This window comes from Epinephelus lanceolatus, chromosome 14, assembly GCF_041903045.1.
Source record: "Epinephelus lanceolatus isolate andai-2023 chromosome 14, ASM4190304v1, whole genome shotgun sequence".
Classification (NCBI taxonomy): domain Eukaryota; kingdom Metazoa; phylum Chordata; class Actinopteri; order Perciformes; family Serranidae; genus Epinephelus; species Epinephelus lanceolatus.
In genome coordinates, this window is record NC_135747.1 from 10,499,779 (window position 1) to 10,521,460 (window position 21,682).

General features: G+C 41.0%; 1 protein-coding gene across 12 annotated transcripts in view; it reads left to right on the forward strand.

The window, feature by feature from the left end:
• Positions 1-141: 141 nt before the first annotated feature.
• Positions 142-21,682, forward strand: part of obsl1b (obscurin like cytoskeletal adaptor 1b) — a 44,954-nt gene continuing 23,413 nt past the window's right edge. For 2 of the 12 annotated variants that reach the window (XM_033617964.2, XM_033617966.2), the window contains exons 1-19: positions 142-458; positions 2,033-3,151; positions 4,682-4,951; positions 6,324-6,584; positions 6,730-7,041; positions 7,195-7,461; positions 8,722-8,997; positions 9,174-9,449; positions 9,712-9,987; positions 10,288-10,563; positions 10,906-11,178; positions 11,357-11,629; positions 11,734-11,808; positions 12,466-13,011; positions 15,126-15,401; positions 18,435-18,725; positions 19,463-19,741; positions 19,937-20,212; positions 20,481-20,756. In XM_033617964.2, coding sequence (XP_033473855.2) covers positions 2,137-3,151; positions 4,682-4,951; positions 6,324-6,584; positions 6,730-7,041; positions 7,195-7,461; positions 8,722-8,997; positions 9,174-9,449; positions 9,712-9,987; positions 10,288-10,563; positions 10,906-11,178; positions 11,357-11,629; positions 11,734-11,808; positions 12,466-13,011; positions 15,126-15,401; positions 18,435-18,725; positions 19,463-19,741; positions 19,937-20,212; positions 20,481-20,756 — 5,794 coding nt within the window. In that variant the 5' untranslated portion in view covers positions 142-458; positions 2,033-2,136. The remainder of the gene's footprint in view (positions 459-2,032; positions 3,152-4,681; positions 4,952-6,323; positions 6,585-6,729; positions 7,042-7,194; positions 7,462-8,721; positions 8,998-9,173; positions 9,450-9,711; positions 9,988-10,287; positions 10,564-10,905; positions 11,179-11,356; positions 11,630-11,733; positions 11,809-12,465; positions 13,012-15,125; positions 15,402-18,434; positions 18,726-19,462; positions 19,742-19,936; positions 20,213-20,480; positions 20,757-21,682) is intronic. The other 10 variants (XM_033617965.2, XM_078174355.1, XM_033617969.2 and 7 more) reach the window with 10 other exon arrangements.

The window sequence follows — 21,682 nt, forward strand, 5'->3', positions numbered from 1 at the left end:
GTAAGCTAAGCAGTCTGACATGCACTGGCCACCTGAACTATCTTTAGCCCCTGCTGGCAAGTGAATGGAAGTGCCTGACTTATCTTGACTGCTGTCATCGAGGCAGCCAGTATTTTTAGGGGACAGCAGCAGCTGCAAAAGCATTTAACGGTATTCCACGAACAATGACACTTGGGGTGTCTCAGGCCTGAACGACACAGAGATTGGGGAACCACTCTGAAGTTGTTAAACAAGAAGCTGGTGTGGATACTGAAATTCTGTTTTCTATTCCTGACAAAAATCTATAAAGATGAACTGGAGTACAATTTGGGACCTCTGAGGAGAGCATGTGTCTGGATCTGAAGTCAACTTGGGACATTACTCAGCCTTCAGGAGACGGGTGGCATTGCTTCTTACCTCAAAGAGAGATTGCAAGTGCGGAATGTATGTTGACGGTCGTTCCCGGCGACTGAAGCGAGGTAGGTCATGTGAGGGGTACACAGCACAGCTTCACAAGGGGCAGAGGTCATTCCAATTAAATCAGACAAGTAAACACAGGGGTTAATCTCCTCTCTTTAAACCTCCGGAGGGAATATTTAAGACAATTTCAACGCAATGTCCAAACTCTGTCAATAAGACATCTTGCAAAACTGTTTTTATGCAACTTATAGAATGCATTCAAACACCTAATTATATCAAGTAATAGATTCAGGGATTATATAATAAATACAAAATAGATTTTATCACTATGCAGTTGTTTGATTGTTAAGCAATTAAAACTGTTAGATTAAACTTTCTCTTTTACATCAAAATTTAAATTTAATTCAAAAAACATTTTAAGGGTTGGCTGAAGTAATCAAAGAGAAGCTGTGTTTCTTTTTCAGTCTGCATGCGTTTCACATTAGGATTGATAATACCTTAAAAGGTGTTAAAGAATACAAGACTGTATTGTTCAGTTCTCCAGTATTTGACCATGGGTTGTTTTTGTGTTTGAATAACAATATTTTATTATGAATAGTATAATAATTATTATTAATCATTATATTTATATTGTTAGCAAATGTTTCAGTTAATGTGATCAACAACTAGGTGGCTTCAAAAACACTATCCTGAGATTACTTTCTTTGAGACCTGAAACTGTGTTTCATGCATCCAAGAAGGCTGAGTTACAACACTCTGTGGGAGCTGTCCCAAAACACATAAACTCAATTTACTGATAAATACGTTCTCTCAAGCTCAGAGGCTCCACAAGGAAAACTACAGGCAAAGAATGAGCTTACACAGATGTTAAAAAGGGGAGTATTGTGTTCAGTGGGAGAGAGTTACAAACTGTAGTATAAACAACATTTCTGTGATTGGCTAACTGATATTTACTTATGAATATGAGGACTGACAGAGCAGCCAACAAAGCATGTGATAGCAGCTCTTTCAGGAAAGTCTTACTTTGAATGTCACCGTGAAAATTATTTTCATTTTAACAGTGACATATGATCGGCATATTTTGACTGCAAGGTCTCATGGGTGGGCAGACTGTGATTTTCGGCGTGTGTTTGTGTGAGCACGCGGGTTTCAGAACCTTCTTTGTGATACCTGACACACACTCCCTCTCAGGTCTTTATTTAGGGCATACTATATTAAGCACTTTCCCATTGAAATACAGCACCAGCTGTACTGGCTATGTGTTGTGGCTGCTGTTGCAATAGGGCTAGGCTGTCCCCCCTCTCACTGCTAGCCTGTGTTTTTCTCTCATGCAGACAGATCTAATTCAATTAGCCCTAATAATCATACCATCCGTTTGTGCTGAAACACATGCATGTGAAGGAGGCAGAGGCTGAGTGAATGACAGAAGTTTTATTTTCCATTCCAAAATATGAGGGTTCTTTTCCATCTTACTACAAGGCTAAAAGTATAATTTTATCTCCTATACAGTTATTTCATTTAAGGTTGAATTATCTGGCGACAATGTAAGAAAAAATTACATTTTAGCTATTTCTATGCTCAATATTATCTCAATCTGAAGTGATTCAATATTAATCTGTTATATCTCTTTTAGAAATTTGCAGTTCAGAGGTCGGACTGTCTTCCCCCAGTGAGTAACCGCCACTTAGTACTCTCCTGGACTGCTGACGGTGAAGTGAGGCCGACAACAAAGCAGATATGGATGTGTTCGGTGGGGCACCACGTTTCTTGGCCTATCCAAGACCTGTGGTGGTACAAAGTGGAACTGACGCAGTCCTAAAGTGTCAAATTGGTGGTGATCCGAGGCCTGCAGTTATCTGGGAGCGAAACAATGAAAAGATTGATCCACAGGGACGATACCGGGTCTTTGAGGATGGAAATGTTTACAATCTTATCATTTCAGCTGTGACCACAGAGGATAGTGGCCAGTACATATGCAAAGCAAAGAACAGCATTGGTGAAACATATGCAGCTGCCACACTGAAGGTGGAAGGTGAAGCACAAGAGATGGAGTTACGAGAGGAAAATAAGCCACGATTCCTCATCAAGCCCCTCTCCACTCGCGCCGGTCGTGGGGATGATGCTGTCTTCTCTTGTAAGCTCTGGGGAAACCCGCGACCAGAGGTTGTCTGGGAAAAGGATGGCAGGAAACTCAATGAAATATTTGAAAGCACACATTTCAATGTGGGCTTCCAGGACGGTGGATGGTTCCAGCTCAAGATCTTTAAGACTCGTGCTCCAGACGGTGGTGTATATACATGCAAAGCCCGAAATGAGTTTGGGGAAGCGTTGGCAGGAGCTGTGTTGCTGGTTGATGCAGGCCCAGGACATGAGGAAGAAGGGAATCGTAACGGCTACACGAATGGCCACTGGAAAGGCCATCAAGGAAAACAGAGGAGTGGTAGGCAAATGCCAAACCGGCTCAGAGACGACACCATGACCAAGTCAACTAAAGTGAAAATGTTTGCAGTGACAGAGGGTAAACATGCCAAATTCCGCTGCTTTGTGACTGGGAAACCCAAACCAGAAATCATTTGGAGGAAAGATGGCAGGCTGATACTGTCTGGAAGGCGTTATTTGTTATATGAGGACAGAGAAGGATACTTCACACTTAAAGTTCTGTACTGTAAGCAGAAGGATAATGGAGTTTATGTTTGTGCTGCGTCAAATACTGCCGGACAAACCCTCAGTGCTGTACACCTCTCCGTAAAGGGTAAGTCAAGATCATTATCAGGGGCTTCAGCATTTCAGTTTTGTAAAATGTGAAGAAAAATCCATACACATAAAAGAGTAAAGGCAGACATGGTGGCAGCCTGTGAGGCTTTTTGCAGCGAGTAAAGGAGTGAGTGAGGGTGTGGAGTGTTCTTGGATCAGATTTCTATCCATTTGATGCTCGGATGATGTCAGTGAGATGTCTCCAAAGAGGTACTCTGAGATCATTTATTGGGGTAGGGCCAGACAGGGAAGGCGATATTAAACTTTAAAAAGTGTTATGGTGGAATGATGATGCTTTAAAATGCTAATATAATGTGCTTCAGTATGCATACATCTTACAAACATGTACACCATAAAGAAATAGTGTATTGATTATTGGTAAAAATCAATATAATAATAAAAATAATAATAAATTTTCTACCAAAAACCTAATTTAATTATCTAAGTACATACTTGAGTGGTACAATTAAGATTATTCTCTCAGTGTTTGAAGCAGATAGTAACAGAAATGAGCAATGCTGACCAAAGCAAATAACAGCACCAGCTGTATTCAATAGCATACTAATGCTTATTGTATGACACATGTTCCTGCTGACAAATGTCCACTTAAGAAACTCACTGACGTACAAGTCAAGTATATGGCTGTGTTTGATCAGTCAGTTGAATTCATTAAAGAGCAGGTGCATTAAAAGTCATTCAGTCCTGGTCCATTGGTGGATAAATGAAACATAATAATAGTCTGAAATTCAACCCAGGAGACATCTAAACAGGCAAAGTTCATCAGCTTGTGGTGGATTCCAACAGCAGTATGATGTCTGCAAAGTCACTTAGCTTGTGAAAGGTCTGGGGGGGCATCCATGTGATCGAAGTCTTTGGGTAGGGGATCATATTTCTCACATGGCCCAGAGAAGTCCAAACTCATGGCACCAACAGACAGCATTGTACTGTGTCATTCAGAGATAAAGAAAGTTATATTGGGGTGGGATTAATGGCCAGTGGTGTCTAGTGGCTGGATTTAAAGTCGACTTATTTGGAATATGGTAAATGTATTTCATCAGTTGTCTGTGTGTTTTACATAAATTGGAATTAAAACATTAGTGAGATAAGGAAATGAAGAGCTTTGCACACAGACTACTAAATACAGTCCACATTCTTTTGTTTACAACTGTCTGGTACTGTCTGATGGTGTCAGTTACAAACAGTTTATTTCCTATCTAACACCCTGATGTGTTAATGACCCCTCCATTCCTCAACTAAATGAGCCACTTGTCTCGTGATTTTGCTCATCTTGTTTGCTTCACTGGAATTTACTGCCAAATATATTTCAATTTGCACTGTTTACTACAAGGACACAGACGATGTGCTGTGTAAGACTTGCCTGAAGAGTTTAGACTGATCAAGTAACACTATTGCTTTTGATAACTTGTCGAGAGGAACATCTGAAGCTAGATTTTTAACTGCATTTCTTTATTAGGAAATGTTATAATGGCTTAATCAAACCGGTGTGCTTCCTCCTCTTTGGTGCCAGAGCCGCCTGTGCGGTTCAAGCAGCCTCTCATTGATCTAGAAGTATGGGAGCGAGATTTGGCGATTCTCGAGTGTGAAGTTCCAGAGGACTCTGTTCCCATCACATGGTATCTGGAGGACAGACGACTGCAGCCAGGGGCCAAATATGGAATGGAGGAGTGGGGAACAAAACGGCGACTAACTATCCGTGACATCGGAGTTGACGATGATGGGATTTACCTCTGCGAGATGCCTGATGGGGGCAGAAGCATTGCAGAGGTAGCTGTGAAAGGTAAATCAGGACGAAATAAAAAAGCACCATGAAAAATACAAAAGCACATGATAAAGCAACCAAATTATATTACTTTATTTTCAGACTGTGGTACCTTTACAGTATTTACAGTCGAATGTCTCAGTTTTTGTGAGGTAATTTGACTTTGGGAAAGCACTTTGTGTGATCTTACTTTTCATCTATGTTCTTTCAACCAGTGCCAATTGGGAAACACTATATGATTGTCCATTATGAGACTTTGCTTCTGAGCAAAACATAGTATCAGTCGTTCAGAAAATATAAGTGAGAAAGCCCTGTGGCAGAGTAGAGCAGGTGGAAGTGGTTGGACGTGTCAACAAAACATTTGAACTTTACCATGGGAGACAGCTCTTCAATTTGTGATATCTACCAACAGTCAACAGTTTCTTGTAACCGTGACCTCAACTATGCCCTAACCCTGACCAATTAATTATTTGTTCAACCTGGTCTCACTCTGCAGACGCCAAAATCCTGTGACTTCTGGCGTCAGACACAGTCTGCCCTTTCACGTTGGCATAATATTCGGCCGGCCCATCGGTGTCAGGGGGAAATGCGGGGTGAGAAAAGAACTAAAGTTAAGGCGGCGAAAGTGCGAATAGGGTGGGTGGGAAGGCTGGTGGATGGGTCCAACAACCAACAACTTTCATCTGGGAGGCCAGTGTTCAGTTCCAGTAAGATTGTACCAAACCCTGTTGTTTTTACCTACACCCAACCACGTGCTTTTGTTGCCTAACATAGCTACATGCGTTTGCTGTTGAGGGAAAAGAGACGTCAATTCGCCATGTTGTATCAACATAGTGCGTTTATTTTGACAGAGACTGTATGCAAACTGTACATTTCCTGTGAACACTGAAGTGTGTTTTGAAAAATGACAATGCATATAACAGGCAGATCTTGACATGCTGTTCCAGAACGTCAATAACCAATGCACCCAGGGTACCTTGCATGTCGTATCTAGACGTGGAAAGTCCGTGATCAAATGTGATAAAGTCGGAGTGAGACTGTGTTGATTTGTTTTGTTGTTGTTGTTGGGTTGTTGTTTTTTTGACAATGAAGGTCCACTAACCTTAACAATGTTATAATTTTAACTAAGACAGTGATCTCTTCCTTGAACTAATGAGGTCATTTTATTGCCTAAGCCCAACCAAACCATTACCGTAGCAGAGTCAGATCAGAAGAGGGTTTTATTTTTTCAATGCTAATTATATAAAATTGATTGTATATGTGATGCACTGATAGATTATTACAAATGACATATTGTCAAATTATTTGTGGGGTCCTTGTTTTCCATTAGATAATCAAAATCCAGCTAATGTGCTAAGGATTCACTCACTGTCAAAGTGTTTCTTTGCAGGGACAATTTTGCGGAAGCTTCCAAGAAAGGTGGATGTATTGGAAGGTGAAAATGCAGCCTTTTGTGTTGAAGTGGAGAAAGAGGAAATGGACATACATTGGTACAAAGATGCCATTGAGCTTCGTGAAACGCATCAGACCATCCTTAAGTCCTTTGGTCGAACTCACATCCTAGTTTTCGTCAATACAATGCCCCAAGACTCTGGCCTTGTAACTTTCCTTGTAGGCAGATCCAAGACTTCCTCTCAGCTAAGAGTGAAAGGTAGGGTCCCTCATCTGTAGATTGTAGCATTCCACAAAAATATATCAATAAAATATCAGTGTGTAACTTCTGAAAATTGATCAACATTTAGCGGATAATTCAATCTAAAGAGACATTGATAAATAAAGGGTTTCTCCTGTTTCAGCGGCCAGACATTGTCCTCCCAGTTGTCCAGTTGCTGTGCAGATCAACACAGAGCGTGCTAATGCAGCTCTTCTCTCATGGGTTCCTGCTCAGGACTCACGAAAGAACCCTCCATCTGGATATGTGCTTGAACGACAGGAAGTGGGCACTGGCTCACAGGAGTGGCTACAGTGCCTGACTACCGACTCTGCCACCTCTGTAGAGATTCTTGGTGACAGTGTACCATGTGAGGCTGATTATCGATTTCGCATCTGCAGTGTGAACAAGTATGGGAAGAGCAACAATGTTGAGTTCCCTAGAGCTGTTCACTTGGGTAAGTTCAGTTATACTAAAACAGCTGTGCTGAGTCAATTATCCCGTGTGGGTGGGTGTTTTTTTTTCTTTGTTTTGTTTTTGATTAATGAAATTTTTATATGGTTGAGGATATTGCTTGCTATATCATGGATAAACGGATTCTCTATTCCAGTTCCAGTTGCCAGAATACAAGCTCCCTTACAGGATGCCTTGGTGCCTGAAGGGCAAGATGCCCTCTTCTCTATTGAGCTCTCTGCTTCAGTTATTGGTACATGGTTCTTAAATGGTACTCAGCTTCAGGAAGATGAAAGATATTCCATGCGTCGGTCACGAACACACCAATCTCTTCGCATTCGAGGAGTACGGGATACAGACAATGGAGCTGAGATCACATTTATTGCCTATGGCATTCGGGATTCTGCAGCCCTGTACATTCAAGGTATGTATGGGTCACTGCCATAATTTGCTTAACTGTGTGTCCCAGTATGCCTAAGATGTATTGTGTTGTTTTTGTTTGTTTGTTTGTGTGTTTTGTTTTAATTGGAATTTGGACAAATTTGCAAATAATGTTTGGTACCAACAATGCATAATCACTCTTAATTACTGCAGCCTATACTTCATTATTGTGAATGACAAGACCAGCCCATTCTCATTCCAAAGTTGTCAAATATTGCTGCTTTGTCAGTGATTTACAGTGTAAGACTCCTGATGCCAAAGCCACCTTTCACTGTGGTATGATACTACGCTGGTCTGCCGGACAGCATCTGTCAAGGCAGTATGATACGTGGATGGGTGGTGTCAGTTCATAACGTAGCCAGACAGCACCTGTCACAGTGGTATGATATGCCACTGGATAGGGTTGGGTCAGTATGAGAAAAAAAAATAAATAAATAAATGGTCCGGTTTTTGTGAAAAAAAAAAAACGCATCAAGTCGGTAATACTGGATTTTCGCTACTTGGGGGCGCAGTTGACTCATTTAAAATAAAAAAGGCCATAGGACAACAGAGTGACAGTAACACGTTGTTTCTTTTATTCCTTACAAATAAATTTTGCAGCTTACTCAATCAGTGCAAACAAGGGTTGCCTCCTTCGTCTGGCTCAAAGCCAAAGTGTTGCCATAGTGGCGCATTCTTTGATTTCTTCAAGACTAAATTGTCCGCCATTATCAACTCCCCAGGCTACAGTAGAGGCTTCGGCGCTCTGCGTGCGTTCCGCCCGAGTATGCGGTCCGGTCGGTCTAAAAAACAAAAAACCCGGTCCAAGACGGAGTACCGAACCGAATTGGTATTACCGAGAACCTACCCAACCCTACCGCTGGACGACATCAGGTTGAAACGCTGCCAGTAACAACATATTTCTAGTAGCTGGAAAATCTCTATAGGGCAGATGGGAGGGATGGAGGATGGGTCCAACAAACGCCAGAGTTTCACCCAGAAACCTGATGTTTGCTTCCACAATGACTATAGAGCCAAACTGTGATGTTTTTTTGTAAGCCTAACCATGTGATTTTGTGACATCCTGGCATAGGTAGCGGTATCTTGGAACGTCAACAGCAGACGCAGAAGGATACCTAGGGCATAATACGTGTTGATGTGAAAGGCCAATGACAAAGCAGTGATATGTGACGACTTGGGATTAAAGCGTGTTGACAAGACTCTAACATGTAAAACGTTCTCCTTGTTTTTCTAAAATTTGCAGCTCCTCTCGTGAAGTTTTCACCAATGTCAGAAATGGATCGAAACAAATTTGTAGAAGTTGGGATCCCCATCGTGCTCTACTGTGAGCTGTCGGACCCTGCAGCTCCAGTGCACTGGTACAAAAATGGGGTGGAATTACAAACAATGGAGGGTCTGCATATCCAATCAGAGGGCACCATGAGGAGAATTGTCATCCAATCAGCAGAGTTCTCACATTCGGGAGTGTATTGCTGTGATGCCATTGATGACGTCATCCGGTTCAATGTGGAAGTCGAGGGTGAGTGGAGTGAGTTTCTAACAATACTGGTGTCCTTCACTAACCATTTTTATTGTCACCCCCCCACCCTTTTTTTCTTATTTAAAAATGCATTTAGTCTCCTCTTAAAGTCTAACTTATCAAAACATATAAGATTTACAATTTAACAATCCATGAAACTATCTAAATATCCATAGCCCCACCTCTGAGGTTTTCAGCAATTCCAGATGTTGAGAGGAACAAAACCATCGAACTCGGCTGCCCCATTGTTTTATGCTGTGAGCTCTCAGATCCCTCTGCCCAGGTGCACTGGTACAAAGATGGGTCAAAGCTCCATCCTCAAACTGGAGTAGATATTCTAACTGACGACTTGGCGAGAAAACTGATTGTCCATTCAGCAGAATTTTTCCACTCTGGGTTATACTGCTGCAAGACAAAGGGTGACGCCATCACATTCAGTGTGGACATAAAAGGTGATTGGTTTTACCTTTAGTGATGTGAAACATTAACAAGCTCCTCCTCAGCAAAGCAACTAACTCTGATGATACTTTTATATGTTGTCTGTTGCCTTTCTTCTTAGCACTCATAAGAAGTGCAGCTACTGTGTCACCTTTTCTTTGACTGCATTACAGCATGTTAGCAATTGAGTTGTCAGTAAATAGATTATTATGAATCATCTTAAAGGCTGGCATGAGGTTGATTTAAGGTTGACATAAGCTGTAAACATATCTGTAGCTCCACCTGTGAAGTTCTCAGCAATTCCTGAAGAAATGAGGACCAAGTCGATCGAAGCAGGCTGCCCTCTTGTACTCCAGTGTGTGGTGTCGGATCCTGAGGCCCACGTTTGCTGGTGCAAGGATGAAATGCAGCTCATTTCAAACACTGGATTAGAAATCCACTCAGAGGGCAACACAAGGACATTAGTTGTTCAGTCTGCCGAGCTGTGCCACTCTGGTGTGTACAGATGCACCACACAGGATGATACCATGGAGTTTCAAGTGGAGATCAAAGGTGACTTTATCCTTTTTACCTTGTGCGTTAATATTATAACCCCACCTCCTCTTTCTAGATGCCACTAATAATCCCTGCTTGTACTGTATGTGGTTTGAAGGACTGTTTCATGCATATAACCTTAAAGACCTGTTAATGCACTAGGCAGTTATTAGGTATAATAATTCAATTTGCAATTGCTGTGCCCTGAATTTAAAGCCTCGACAGCCTTTTAATTTTCTGCTCAGCAGTAATATTTCTGCAAGGTATCCATTTCCACAGCCTTGATTTTATTTAGCTGTCCTGAATTCCCATTGCTAGCTATACCAGTGACGTACTCGCCTATCTTTGATGTTGAGAGAACCAAGTCACTTGAAGCGGGCAAACTTTTGGAGCTGGAATGCGAGGTTGCAGACTCCACTGTGCCTGTCTGCTGGTATAAAGATGGTGTAAAGCTCTCCTCGCAGAATGATTGGGATATACAGAGTAAAGGCACGGTGAGGAGACTCATTATCCCATCTGCTGAGCTCCTGCACTCAGGGCTATACAGCTGTGAAACCTCTGATGACACTTTTCACTTCCCTGTGGATGTCAAAGGTGATTTTTATTTAAATTTGCTGAATCGTAGAGCAAATCCTAGAGCTTTCTGGTGACATGATGCAACTAACATTTACTATATGCATATCTGTCTGTCTGTGTTTTAGTGGTGTTTTGTGTGAAGTTATAACTATCTTAAGTCATGGTAAATAACCTCTACTGACAAAATGAAAATATCTATGTAACCCTTGAAAATGTGAGTTTTTCTCCTTGAATTTGATCTGAGATATTAAAAAAGATTGGTTCCCCATTTGGGAAAGCTGAACCTATAACCCCTTTCTTATTCAGAGTGTACATATGCACTGTTGAGTCCACAATTATAATATGAATCATCATCTTTAGCTCCAACGCTGCCGTTGTCGCCCTCGCCAGAGGTTGTGGAGACGCAGTCACTTGATGCAACCTGCCCAACTGAACCAACATGTGAAACCTCAGACCCTGCTTTCCAGGTGTCATGGCAGGAGGATAAAGAACATGATTCTAATAAAGAGCCTGACTTTGAAATGGAAGGCATCAAGAAGACCCTTGTTATTGAACCAACTCATCCTTCAAACTCTGGAGCATACTATTGTGCAACAGCAGATGATGTTGCCCAATTAATAGTAAACAATCAAGGTGATTTTGCAAATGTGTTTCCAATTTTAGTTAGGACTAACTATTTGTGTAGCTTTTAGTCTGTCTTCTTATTTGTTGTTACAGTGCAGAGCTAATATCTGTGATAGTTTTGACAGTATTTCTTTGAAGTCACTAACATCTAAGATGTACACTGAAATTATACCCCCAATGATTGTAGTGCCACCTCCGACATATCTGCTTGATCCTGATGTTGAGAAGACTGAGTCTGCTGAAGCGGACTGCCCAATTGTTCAGCAATTTGAGATTTCAGATCCCATTGCCAAAGCCTGTTGGTACAAAGATGGAACCCCGATCTATCCAAAATGGGAAGCAGACTGTGAATCACAGAGCAGCAGCCAAGCTGTGCTCCTCCAGTCATATGACTTGTCTGATGACGGGAGGTTTGGCTGTGAAACATCTGGTGATGCACAGTTAAATGTGGACATGAAAGGTGGTGTTCCACATTGTACCTGCACAAATAAGAATCAAGTATTTAGTTACATACATGAAGCCATCACCCAGCTCATTGTTTTCTCTTTGGCTTTGTCCAAACAGCAGAGCAGTGTCACTATGGTGACGAGATTGGTGAGATAGCTGATTCATCTGTCCAATACACTGTGGATGTCGAAGGTGATTTGATATATTTCAACATCAGTCATCCATCTTAACCCAGCACATAAATGCCACTAACAATAGTGGTGTTAGCTCAATCATCTGAGGCATCTGCATTATTTTTCCTTTTCAATATTGCTTTTTGTCATATTGAATCCTGGTCTCATGTCATTTCCTGCAGTGTTTGGCTCTTAATCAACATGTGGGTGTTAAGTAGCTGGGTAGCTGCTCCTTATACTAACATACATGTTGTGTTTGTTAATTAATTCTTCATTTTAACAGCCATCTTTGCTTGTAACAAGCAGCTTACCACTCTTTAAATCCATCTTATGTCTTATTCATCACCAGATCCTCTCATTCACATTGCTGCCCTGAACCTTTCACCGTTGCAATGACAACGAACTCTTTTCAAAGACAAGAAATTTATGTACTTTTTAGGTTTTTAGGGTGTTAGTGTACATACTGGTGGTACCCCAGTATTAGGAGTCAGTTGAATGGGGAATTATAGGAGCTCAATCTCAGACCAAACCTGGTCGATCTTCTTGTTTGTCTTTGCAATGAATTATCCCATAACTCCATGCTAACCCACACTGATGTAAAATTCTGTTATGAGAAGAAGTATTGAGACCATCAACCACTGAAAACCTTTCTCTGTGTACATCACAATGCTTATAGCTACATCGCCAAGGCTCTCTTCTGACCAAGAAAAGAAGTCCACTGAAGAGGCTTATGCTGCTGAAGTTGACTGCATGTCCTCAAAATGCAATTCTGGCACCTTCTGTGACAAGAGAGGAGATACTCAGACAGATGAAGAACATTCCAGGCAAATGCCAACTTCTCAGTCGACATATGAACATATAACTGACTGGATTACGACTAAACAGCCAAAGAAGCTCTCCGACAGTCAACGAACTACAAATGCCCAATCTCCAGTTTACTGTAACTCTGAAAAGCCAACAATAATGCAATCTGACACACACCATCACATGAATAAGCCCACAGAATCACAAGGTGAGGAGTTCATTTACTACCTACAGCATGCAGAAGCCCCATCTGAAGAGCCTGATAATTCTCTGCAGACAGCTGTCCAGACAGATGAGATCTGTCATATTCTACAAACTGCAGCTGTTGAATCAGAGGAATCCACTCTCAAGACTCTAACTGTCCAATCAGAAGAGTTGCATAGTTCAAAACAGATGCGGACTGTCCAGTCAGAGCTAGGTAACCCCCTGCAGACTTTACCTGCCCAGTCAGAGCACTTTACTAACCACTTACAGATTTCAACAGTCAAATCAGACAAGTTCTGTGATTCCTTAAAAGCTGCAACTCTGCAGTCAGAGGAGTCCTTTAACTCCTCACACACTGGAACTGTCCAATTAGAGGAGTCCTTTAACTCCTCACACACTGCAACTGTCCAATTAGAGGAGTCCTTTAACTCCTCACACACTGGAACTGTCCAATTAGAGGAGTCCTTTAACTCCTCACACACTGCAACTGTCCAATCGGAGGAGTCCTTTAAATCCTCATACACTGGAACTGTTCAATCAGAGAAGCCATTTAAATCTTCACACACCTCAACTGTCCATGTAGAGGAGCCTTTTAAATCTGTACACACTGCAAGTGTCCAATCAGAGAGGCCCTTAAAATCTGTACGGACTGCAATGGTCCAATCAGTGGAGCCCTTTAAATCTGTACAGACTGCAACTGTCCAATCAGAGGAGTGCTTAAAATCTGTATGGACTGCAACGGTCCAATCAGAGGAGGCCTTAAAATCTGTACAGACTGCAACTGTCCAATCACAGGAGCCTTTAAAATCTGTACAGACTGAAATGGTCCAGTCAGAGGAGTGCTTAAAATCTGTACAGACTGCAATGGTCCAATCAGAGGAGCCTTTTAAAGCTGTACAGTCTGCTATGGTCCAATCAGAGGAGCCTTTTGAATCTGTACAGACTGCTATGGTCCAATCAGAGGAGCCTTTAAAATCTGTACAGACTGCTATGGTCCAATCAGAGGAGCCTTTTAAAGCTGTACAGACTGCAATTATCCAATCAGAAGAGCCTTTTAAATCTGTACAGACTGAAATGGTACAATCAGAGGAGCCTTTTGAATCTGTACAGACTGCTATGGTCCAATCAGAGGAGCCTTTAAAATCTGTACAGACTGCTATGGTCCAATCAGAGGAGCCTTTTAAAGCTGTACAGACTGCAATTATCCAATCAGAAGAGCCTTTTAAATCTGTACAGACTGAAATGGTCCAACCAGAGGAGCCTTTTAAATCTTTACAAACTACGATTATCCAATCAGAGGAGCACTGTAGCTCTATACAGATGCCAGCTGTCCTGTCAAAGAACCTTCTTAATTGCTTACAAACTGAACCAGTCCATTCAGAGGGGTCCTGTAACTCCTTATGGACTACAACTGACCAATCAGGGGAGTTAAATAGACCTCTACAGGCATCAACTGTCCAGTCAGAGAAGCTCAGTGACTTCCTTAACACTGTATCCCTTCAGTCGTTGGACTTGTATAACTCTAAGGAGGCAGAAACGGTCCAACCAAGGGAGCATTACAACTTGCTACATGCCAGATTGGATGACCTCTATCACACAGGGCAAGCAGTACCTAATATTTCAGAGGTGCTGTATCAGTCCATGCAGGCCTCAACGGTCCAAGCAGAGTGTCATCACACCATGAAGGCATCAAAAGACCAAGTGAACAGGACAGTTGGCTCTGGGCAAAGGTCATCTTCCCAGTTTGCAGAGCCTCGTTATATCAAGCAGGCATCCACTGTCCAATCAGAAGAAATCTATCTGTCAAGGACATGTGACAGTCACTGGAGTGACAGTGTCACTGCAAATAAGGTGGCTGTTGAAGGTGATTTAAATGGTTAGCATTATCAAAAAAAAAATAAAAAATGGACGGGCACAATGTTGACATTGTGTAAAATGAAGAGATTGCTTTTTGCAATCCTTGGCATTTTGACAATTTCTACATTTACGTACTTGATTTTGTACATACTAAAACTACTTAAGTAGTCGATGTAAAACTTTGAGCTTGGGTGGTCTGTGAGGAATATTAAAGATAGGAAAAAGAGTAATTACATTAGCTTCAAATTCTAACTTGAATGCCTAGTTATCTCAAGTCTAACCAGAGATACCTCTTGTTAGATTACTAACATAAAGACATATCTTTTATTATGACTTACTTTAACTCTTTAGATTTATTGGCATGACTAATCTTGATTTGAGATTTTGCTCTTGTTGTTTGAAAGCATCATTTCTGTTGTAGTCAGTAATAGTGATGCAATTTTCTCTTGATGTTACCTCAAACATCCCCAGCTCCGCCTGTGAAAATTACCACACTTTGTGAGGCTGAGAGGAACAAGTCTGTTGAAGTTGATGAACCCATAGTGCTGCAGTGTGAGATATCAGATCCTAATGCCAAAGTTAACTGGTACAAGGACGGAATAAATCTACACGAAGCAGCTGGGCAAGACATGCTGGCAGAGGGTTCCATAAGAACACTGGCTTTCCAGTCAGCGCGGCTGTCTGATGCAGGGACTTACAGCTGCAAGACAACAGATGATGCAATGCAGTTTCATGTGGATGTTAAAGGTGACAAAAGCTGTTTTCATCTGTTCTGCAAATAGATTTTAGTCAGGGTAAAGTGCATCCAAAATGTTTTTGCCTCTCATTTTATTGCTTTGAGAAAATACAATCAACTTCTGTCAAGAACCAGAACACCTTTTGGTAGTATGTAAAAGATGACAGAATCTCTGCTCTCTAGCTCCATTCTATCTATAAACCAAAATAACCCTTAGATACAGCTAAAACCTACCTACTCACAATGACATTCTTAATTAAGCGAATCTCTTAGCCTTACCTCAAATCATGCAGTTCCTTCTGCTTCTCTGCCTAAATGTCTGAGAGTAGCTGGTTCGGTAGTTCGCAATGTTTGTCATTTGCATAAAAAGGTGAGCTCACACTCACACAATGCAAAGTTCTTACTCACATATTTAGTTACAAAGCTCTGAATGTTTGCTGTCTTTTTAGGAAGGTGTTAAAGTCCTATAATATTACGGGCTGAACTAAATTCAGACAAATATAAGTAATGGACACGAACACTAACTTTACACCAGTTTACCTGATGCTAATCTCTATAAACAGATATCTCCATATATACTCAGAATTTGTAGGCAGCAGGACAAGATTTTGGTATAAGAAACATTCTGGTTTCCTTTTATAGTCAAAGTAGTATCGACCAATTATGTTTGAGTAGCAGGTAAAACAGTCCATGTGGAAAAGCAGAATGCAGTGACTGAAATGCAAGTTTGGAACTTATCGGCTACCCTTTGACAACAACTTAGCTTTATATTATTATACTATAAAATTAATCTGTGTCCATATATGGATATCTGTTTTTGGCACAAGGTAAAGGAAATCTTGACCGAAATATCAAATTACTTCACCAGATCTCGGGAAATATTGGCTGTTGCCGGTAGCTGATAGCTGATGGGTTCTATGATTGAGTTAATGGTAATGTCACTCAGTACGTTTACATGCACGGTCACATCTAGGGTTATAGCTCCGCTAGGCCATTTGATTGGACTGCCTTCCTTCTCCCAGTAAATAGGCACGGGAGGGGAATCGCTTCATTGACCGAAGTATGCCCGACTCCACTACGATAGGTGACGATATGTTTCCTTTCAGCTTGTTACTGTTGGACCTTTTACCAGTTGACCTATTATGTCACAGACCAAAAAAATCAAGCATCAACCAGCTGTTCTGCCACTTTTTTGAACAGGTCTCTGTTCCCTGTTTTCCTCCCATCCATGTATTTTAAAATATTTAACTCTCTCAGCTGACACAGCATGAACTGTGTCTCCTCCTCTGTCCAAAAATGCATGGCTCCAGATGTAGATTTTACCATGTAGTTATCGTCTTCCTCTTCCATTATGCATTTAATGCTATTTGACTTCCAGGGCAGAAACTGTGGAGCATGCGCAAAGCACCTATGCCAGTTTGGGTCCGATTGACTGTATACATACAGGAGTATGTATACAGTCCCAATTGTATTATCTGGGTGTATTAGTCTGACTTTGAGAAATTTGATTTAGTAGAATTTCAGGCATGACCACAGAGCTCATGACCATAGGTGACCTATGACCAGGTGACCATAGGTCACCTATGGTCATGAGCTCTGGGTAGTGACCAAATGAATGAGATTGCGGATACAAGCAACTGAAATGAGTTTCCTCCGTCGGGTGGCTGGGCTCAGCCTTAGAGATAGGGTAAGGATCTTGGACATCCAGAGGAAGCTCGGCGTAGAGTCACTGCTCCTTTGCGTTGAAAGGGGTCAGTTGAGGTGGTTCGGACATCTGATCAGGATGCGTCCTTGGCACCAATTGCCAGAGGTGTTTGGGGCATGTCCCACTGGTAGGAGGCCCCTGGGCAGACCCAGAACATGCTGGAGTGATTACTTATCTCATCTGGCTTGGGAACGCCTTGGGGTCCCCCAGGGAAAGCGTCTGGGATGCTTTGCTTGGCCTGCTGCCTCCACGACCCGGCCCTGGATAAGCGGATTAAAATGTTTACATCTATTTTAAAAGTCCAGTTTTAGTCAGACTAACACAATAAATCTGTTTTCTCCAATGTCATGTAATCGCACTGAGTAGCAGTGATGATAAAGTCACTTTGGAACATTATTTATAAACATCTGACTAAGAAGCCAGACCCCTTTTCCTGATCCTGAGCAACATTGGAGGTCAAGGGTGTTCTTTAAATGTTTACACTGTTTCTTAAACACCACTGCAGAGGCTGGGAGTGTGTTTAGAATACCGAGGTGCCCAATTTTTTCTTCCTAGTACTGTAGTATACGCCCATTAAATCTTTGAGAACTTGTTTTAGTCTTTCAGAAAGCCTGACAAAAAAAAAAAATCTTCTCAAAGCAAATACATTCTTTGGCAGAGACTATGCAGGACAGACTGTAGCCTATGAAATAATAACATATAACATCCCCTAAAGATAAGGCTTAATAAGTTTTTTTTAAACCCCTTCCAGATCAGACAGTAGAAACAAACATTTTTGGTGCTATTTTTACCCTAACTTCTTGGAAGCTGTCAGTCACATCAAAAGAAAAACAGCGGCCAGGGTTTCATTAGTCCCTCTCATGTTATTCTCTACCAGGTTAGACACTGGAGTGCCTCCAACTTTGCAAATGCTCTGTGCAGAATCATCCCATAAGCATCATTACTGGGGGAAAAGGCTCAAGACTACATAAAACTAATTAAAATTAATTCAAATAATGAAATTCATTACTTCAAGTATCATTTCCCCATAAAAGTCAGTTATTTTTTGTAACTTTTACTTTAGGTCTAACAAGGTTTTCAATGTTTATTTACTGTACAAGATATATATATATATATATATATATATATACACACATATATATAATATATATATCATTCTTTTTTAAAAAACATTTTGCTATAAATACTGAAACAAAAGAGTAGTATAAAAGGTTTTTATTTATTTTTAATGGCTGAATATGCTGCTGAAGCCTTTAGTTTAATGATTGTGCTTTGCTTCATTTGGTTAATAACAGTATCCATTTTGTTGACCAGTTCTATTTTACATTCAATCCTGTAGCTCCACTTCCTGTAGAACCACTTCTGACGTTTTCAGCTTTATCTGAGGGTGACCAGAAAAAGACAGTCATGGCGGGCTCTCCCATTGCTCTACAATGTGAGCTGTCAAACCCCACTGGACAAGTCAGTTGGTACAAGGATGGAACACAGCTCCTACCTCAAAATGGAGTAGAGATCCAGTCAGAGGGAAATTTGAGGAGTCTAGTTGTCCCATCAGCAGAGCGGGCTCACACTGGGGTATACCGCTGTGAGTCAAAAGATGATGATATCCAGTTTGCTGTGGAAGTAAAAGGTGATGCCCAGTAACTCAGCAGCGCTTTCGCTGTCTTGCACGGCCAACTAACTGTAACAGCAGGTGATAAGGCACATTTGTCTGATCATCTTAGAGAAAATGGTTCATTTTTCTGTGCCCCCGAATTGGTCGTCTACTTCTCTAAAAATCTAGAGCAAAAGGTTTCCTCTGAAATAATTTCATCAAAATTTCTTATGTTAATTTGGTATCACATGATATGTGAGTCTGAAGAAAAATAACTATCTCATCTAATCATGGTGCCCATTTTTTTAACTAAATGGGTAACATAGGACATCGTATATCCAAATATCTTATTTAAATGTGCAGCTCCACAATGCAGCTTCTTATTATGCATGTCCAATATCTTCAGGAAGCTAACGAGAAAGCTAAAGCTTCATGGGTTTTTTTATTAAAGACACTAACCAAATACTTTAACATGGGCAAACACTGTCACTTTCTCGTTTATGTCTTACCCGTGCATTTTGTCTGTGCTTGTTATCACTGTGGATAACTTTGAAGTTTCAGTACTTGATTCTTACTCTTTTATCCCTTTGAATAACTTTTTGTTTCAATCATTGTCCCTCTTAAGCAGGTTGTGTTTATGTTGTGTGTTATGTTGTTGTGTCTTGAAATTATTTGTAATTGAATATACACTAGGTTGCATATTTAATTACTTCAAGAATCTATATTAACAAAGTTTATTAAAACACTCTTTTTGCAATATCTGAAACCTATAGCACTACCTGTGAAGTTCTCAGAGCTTCAAGAGAGTGACAGAAGCAAGTCCGTCCAAGAAGGTTCTCCCATTGTCCTCAGCTGTGAACTGTCTCATGATTCTTCTGCTCATGTCGACTGGTACAAGGATGGGATGGAACTCCTCCCACAAAACAATATGGAAATACAGTCAGATGGTCTAACGAGGACACTGCTCATCCACTCAGCTGAAAACATACATAGTGGCACCTATGAATGTTCAACATCAGATGACACCATCACGTTTAAAGTGGACGTAGAAGGTGATTTACTTCCACCCTTACTATCTTCTTATCATACACACCACGTCCATCTTACTCTATTGCGTGAGTGGTGAACAAAATTTCCTTTGTTTTGAATGTTTATTAGAATGTGGTGTGACTGGCTGGACAGTGTGTTTTGTCCACTGTTAGTGAAATCATCTCTTATTCAAAACCCTTGTTATTCCCCTCTCTTAGGCCGATCGCCACAGATCTTGCCAATCCCACTGTCAGAAAAATACAAGATGATTGCAGTTGGTTGTCCAATTATGCTCCAGTGTGAGGTCTCAGACCCTGTCGCCCAGGTTTCCTGGTTTAAGGATGAGGTGGAGCTTTTTTGCAGAACTGGCCTTGATATGAAAAGAGATGGCAGCCTGAGAAAATTAATCATTCATTCTGCTAAAGTCTCCGATTCTGGCCTCTACAGTTGTAGCCTTGCTGATGATGTGGTGACATACCATGTGGACGTTGAAGGTGAATTTCTTGTATTAGTTAATGAGCTTCCAGGTGTGAGATGCATTTAGCATTTCCATTTCCTTCATTACCCATAGCTGTAAACGTTTTTGCCCAATTACATATACACTTACTTGGAGTATTTTGTAACACTGTCTGAAACACAGATCTTTACACGCTTTATATTCTAAAATAACCAAACTAAAAAGTTTGATGATGAACACTACTTGTTAAATGGTGTTGTGGCAGCTTAACAACAGTGCTCTGCAAATCTTATAATACCCTCCAGCCGCTCCTGTGAGGTTTGCAGCACTTCCAGATGTTGCAAGAAACAAATTTGTTGAAGCAGGCTGCTCAATTAAGCTGCAGTGTGAAGTCTCAGAGCCAACTGCCCAAGTCTATTGGCACAAGGATGGAGAACAACTACTTCCAAAGAGTGAATATGAAATTGAAACAAAAGAACAACTGAGAGCATTGGTTATTGCATCTGCAGAAGTCAGACACTCTGGGGTGTACAGCTGTGAGGCCGCAGATGACCATATAGAATTCAAGGTGGATGTTGCAGGTGATCTAAGTATTTTGAGCTTTGTCAGAATCACTAACATCTTTCAGTGAATGCTTGGCTACTAGATCAACTTGTTTTTATTGTAAAATATTCTACGACAAAGTGTGCTGATTCTTAATCATGTACTCTCTATGATTTTAGAAATGCAATGTTGTAACATCTTACTTAAATTTGACCATGGATAAGTGCATAAAGGATCAGACATTATTCAATATTGCTAATTTCTTTTTATGCAGTGGCAGTAATGTGCAGCTCAATGTTATTCTTGCCCTAAGAAGCAAATATTCAAAGGCCCTTTCAGACTGGACTTTTTTAAAAAGAGCATTGTTGTAAACTCATCTTTAAACTGCACAAATCAAAATTTCATGTAAACAGTGGATCAAATTCCTAGGTATAAAGTAACAAGGGGTGCTCATAGTAACAAACCATATTGGGTTACCATCTCTCTGGAGTTACCATTAGCTCCAGAGAATGTTTTAGCACATTGGATTTACAGCCAGCAACTTGACTGTTCAGTCTCATGCCTCAATAACTCTGTTTCCAGGTTGCAATAGGCTACTGTTGTTTTTTTAGCCCCCAAATCTCTGATAGACTGTGTGCTGTTTGCCTAGCATGTGTGATGACAAAGTTAGCAACTAGCTGGTGAACACATTGGAGCATTTAGCAGCTAAAGAACCAGCTGTTTTCCCCAGGAGTTGGTGGGGACCTAAACAGAGCAGTTTTGGATATTCTCCAAGATTATAAAGTCACAAATTTTCAAGAAAAAAATGCCCTCCAGGCTTTTTGCCAAAAGTCAGGTAAAGCAGTATAAAGAGCAACAACATCCACATATGGATGAAGTTGTGGTGGATGATTGAGTCAAGCACAGGACTTTCACCCAGGAGATTGCAGGCTGTTTCCCATGTGAGTCAACGTTGGCTTATTAC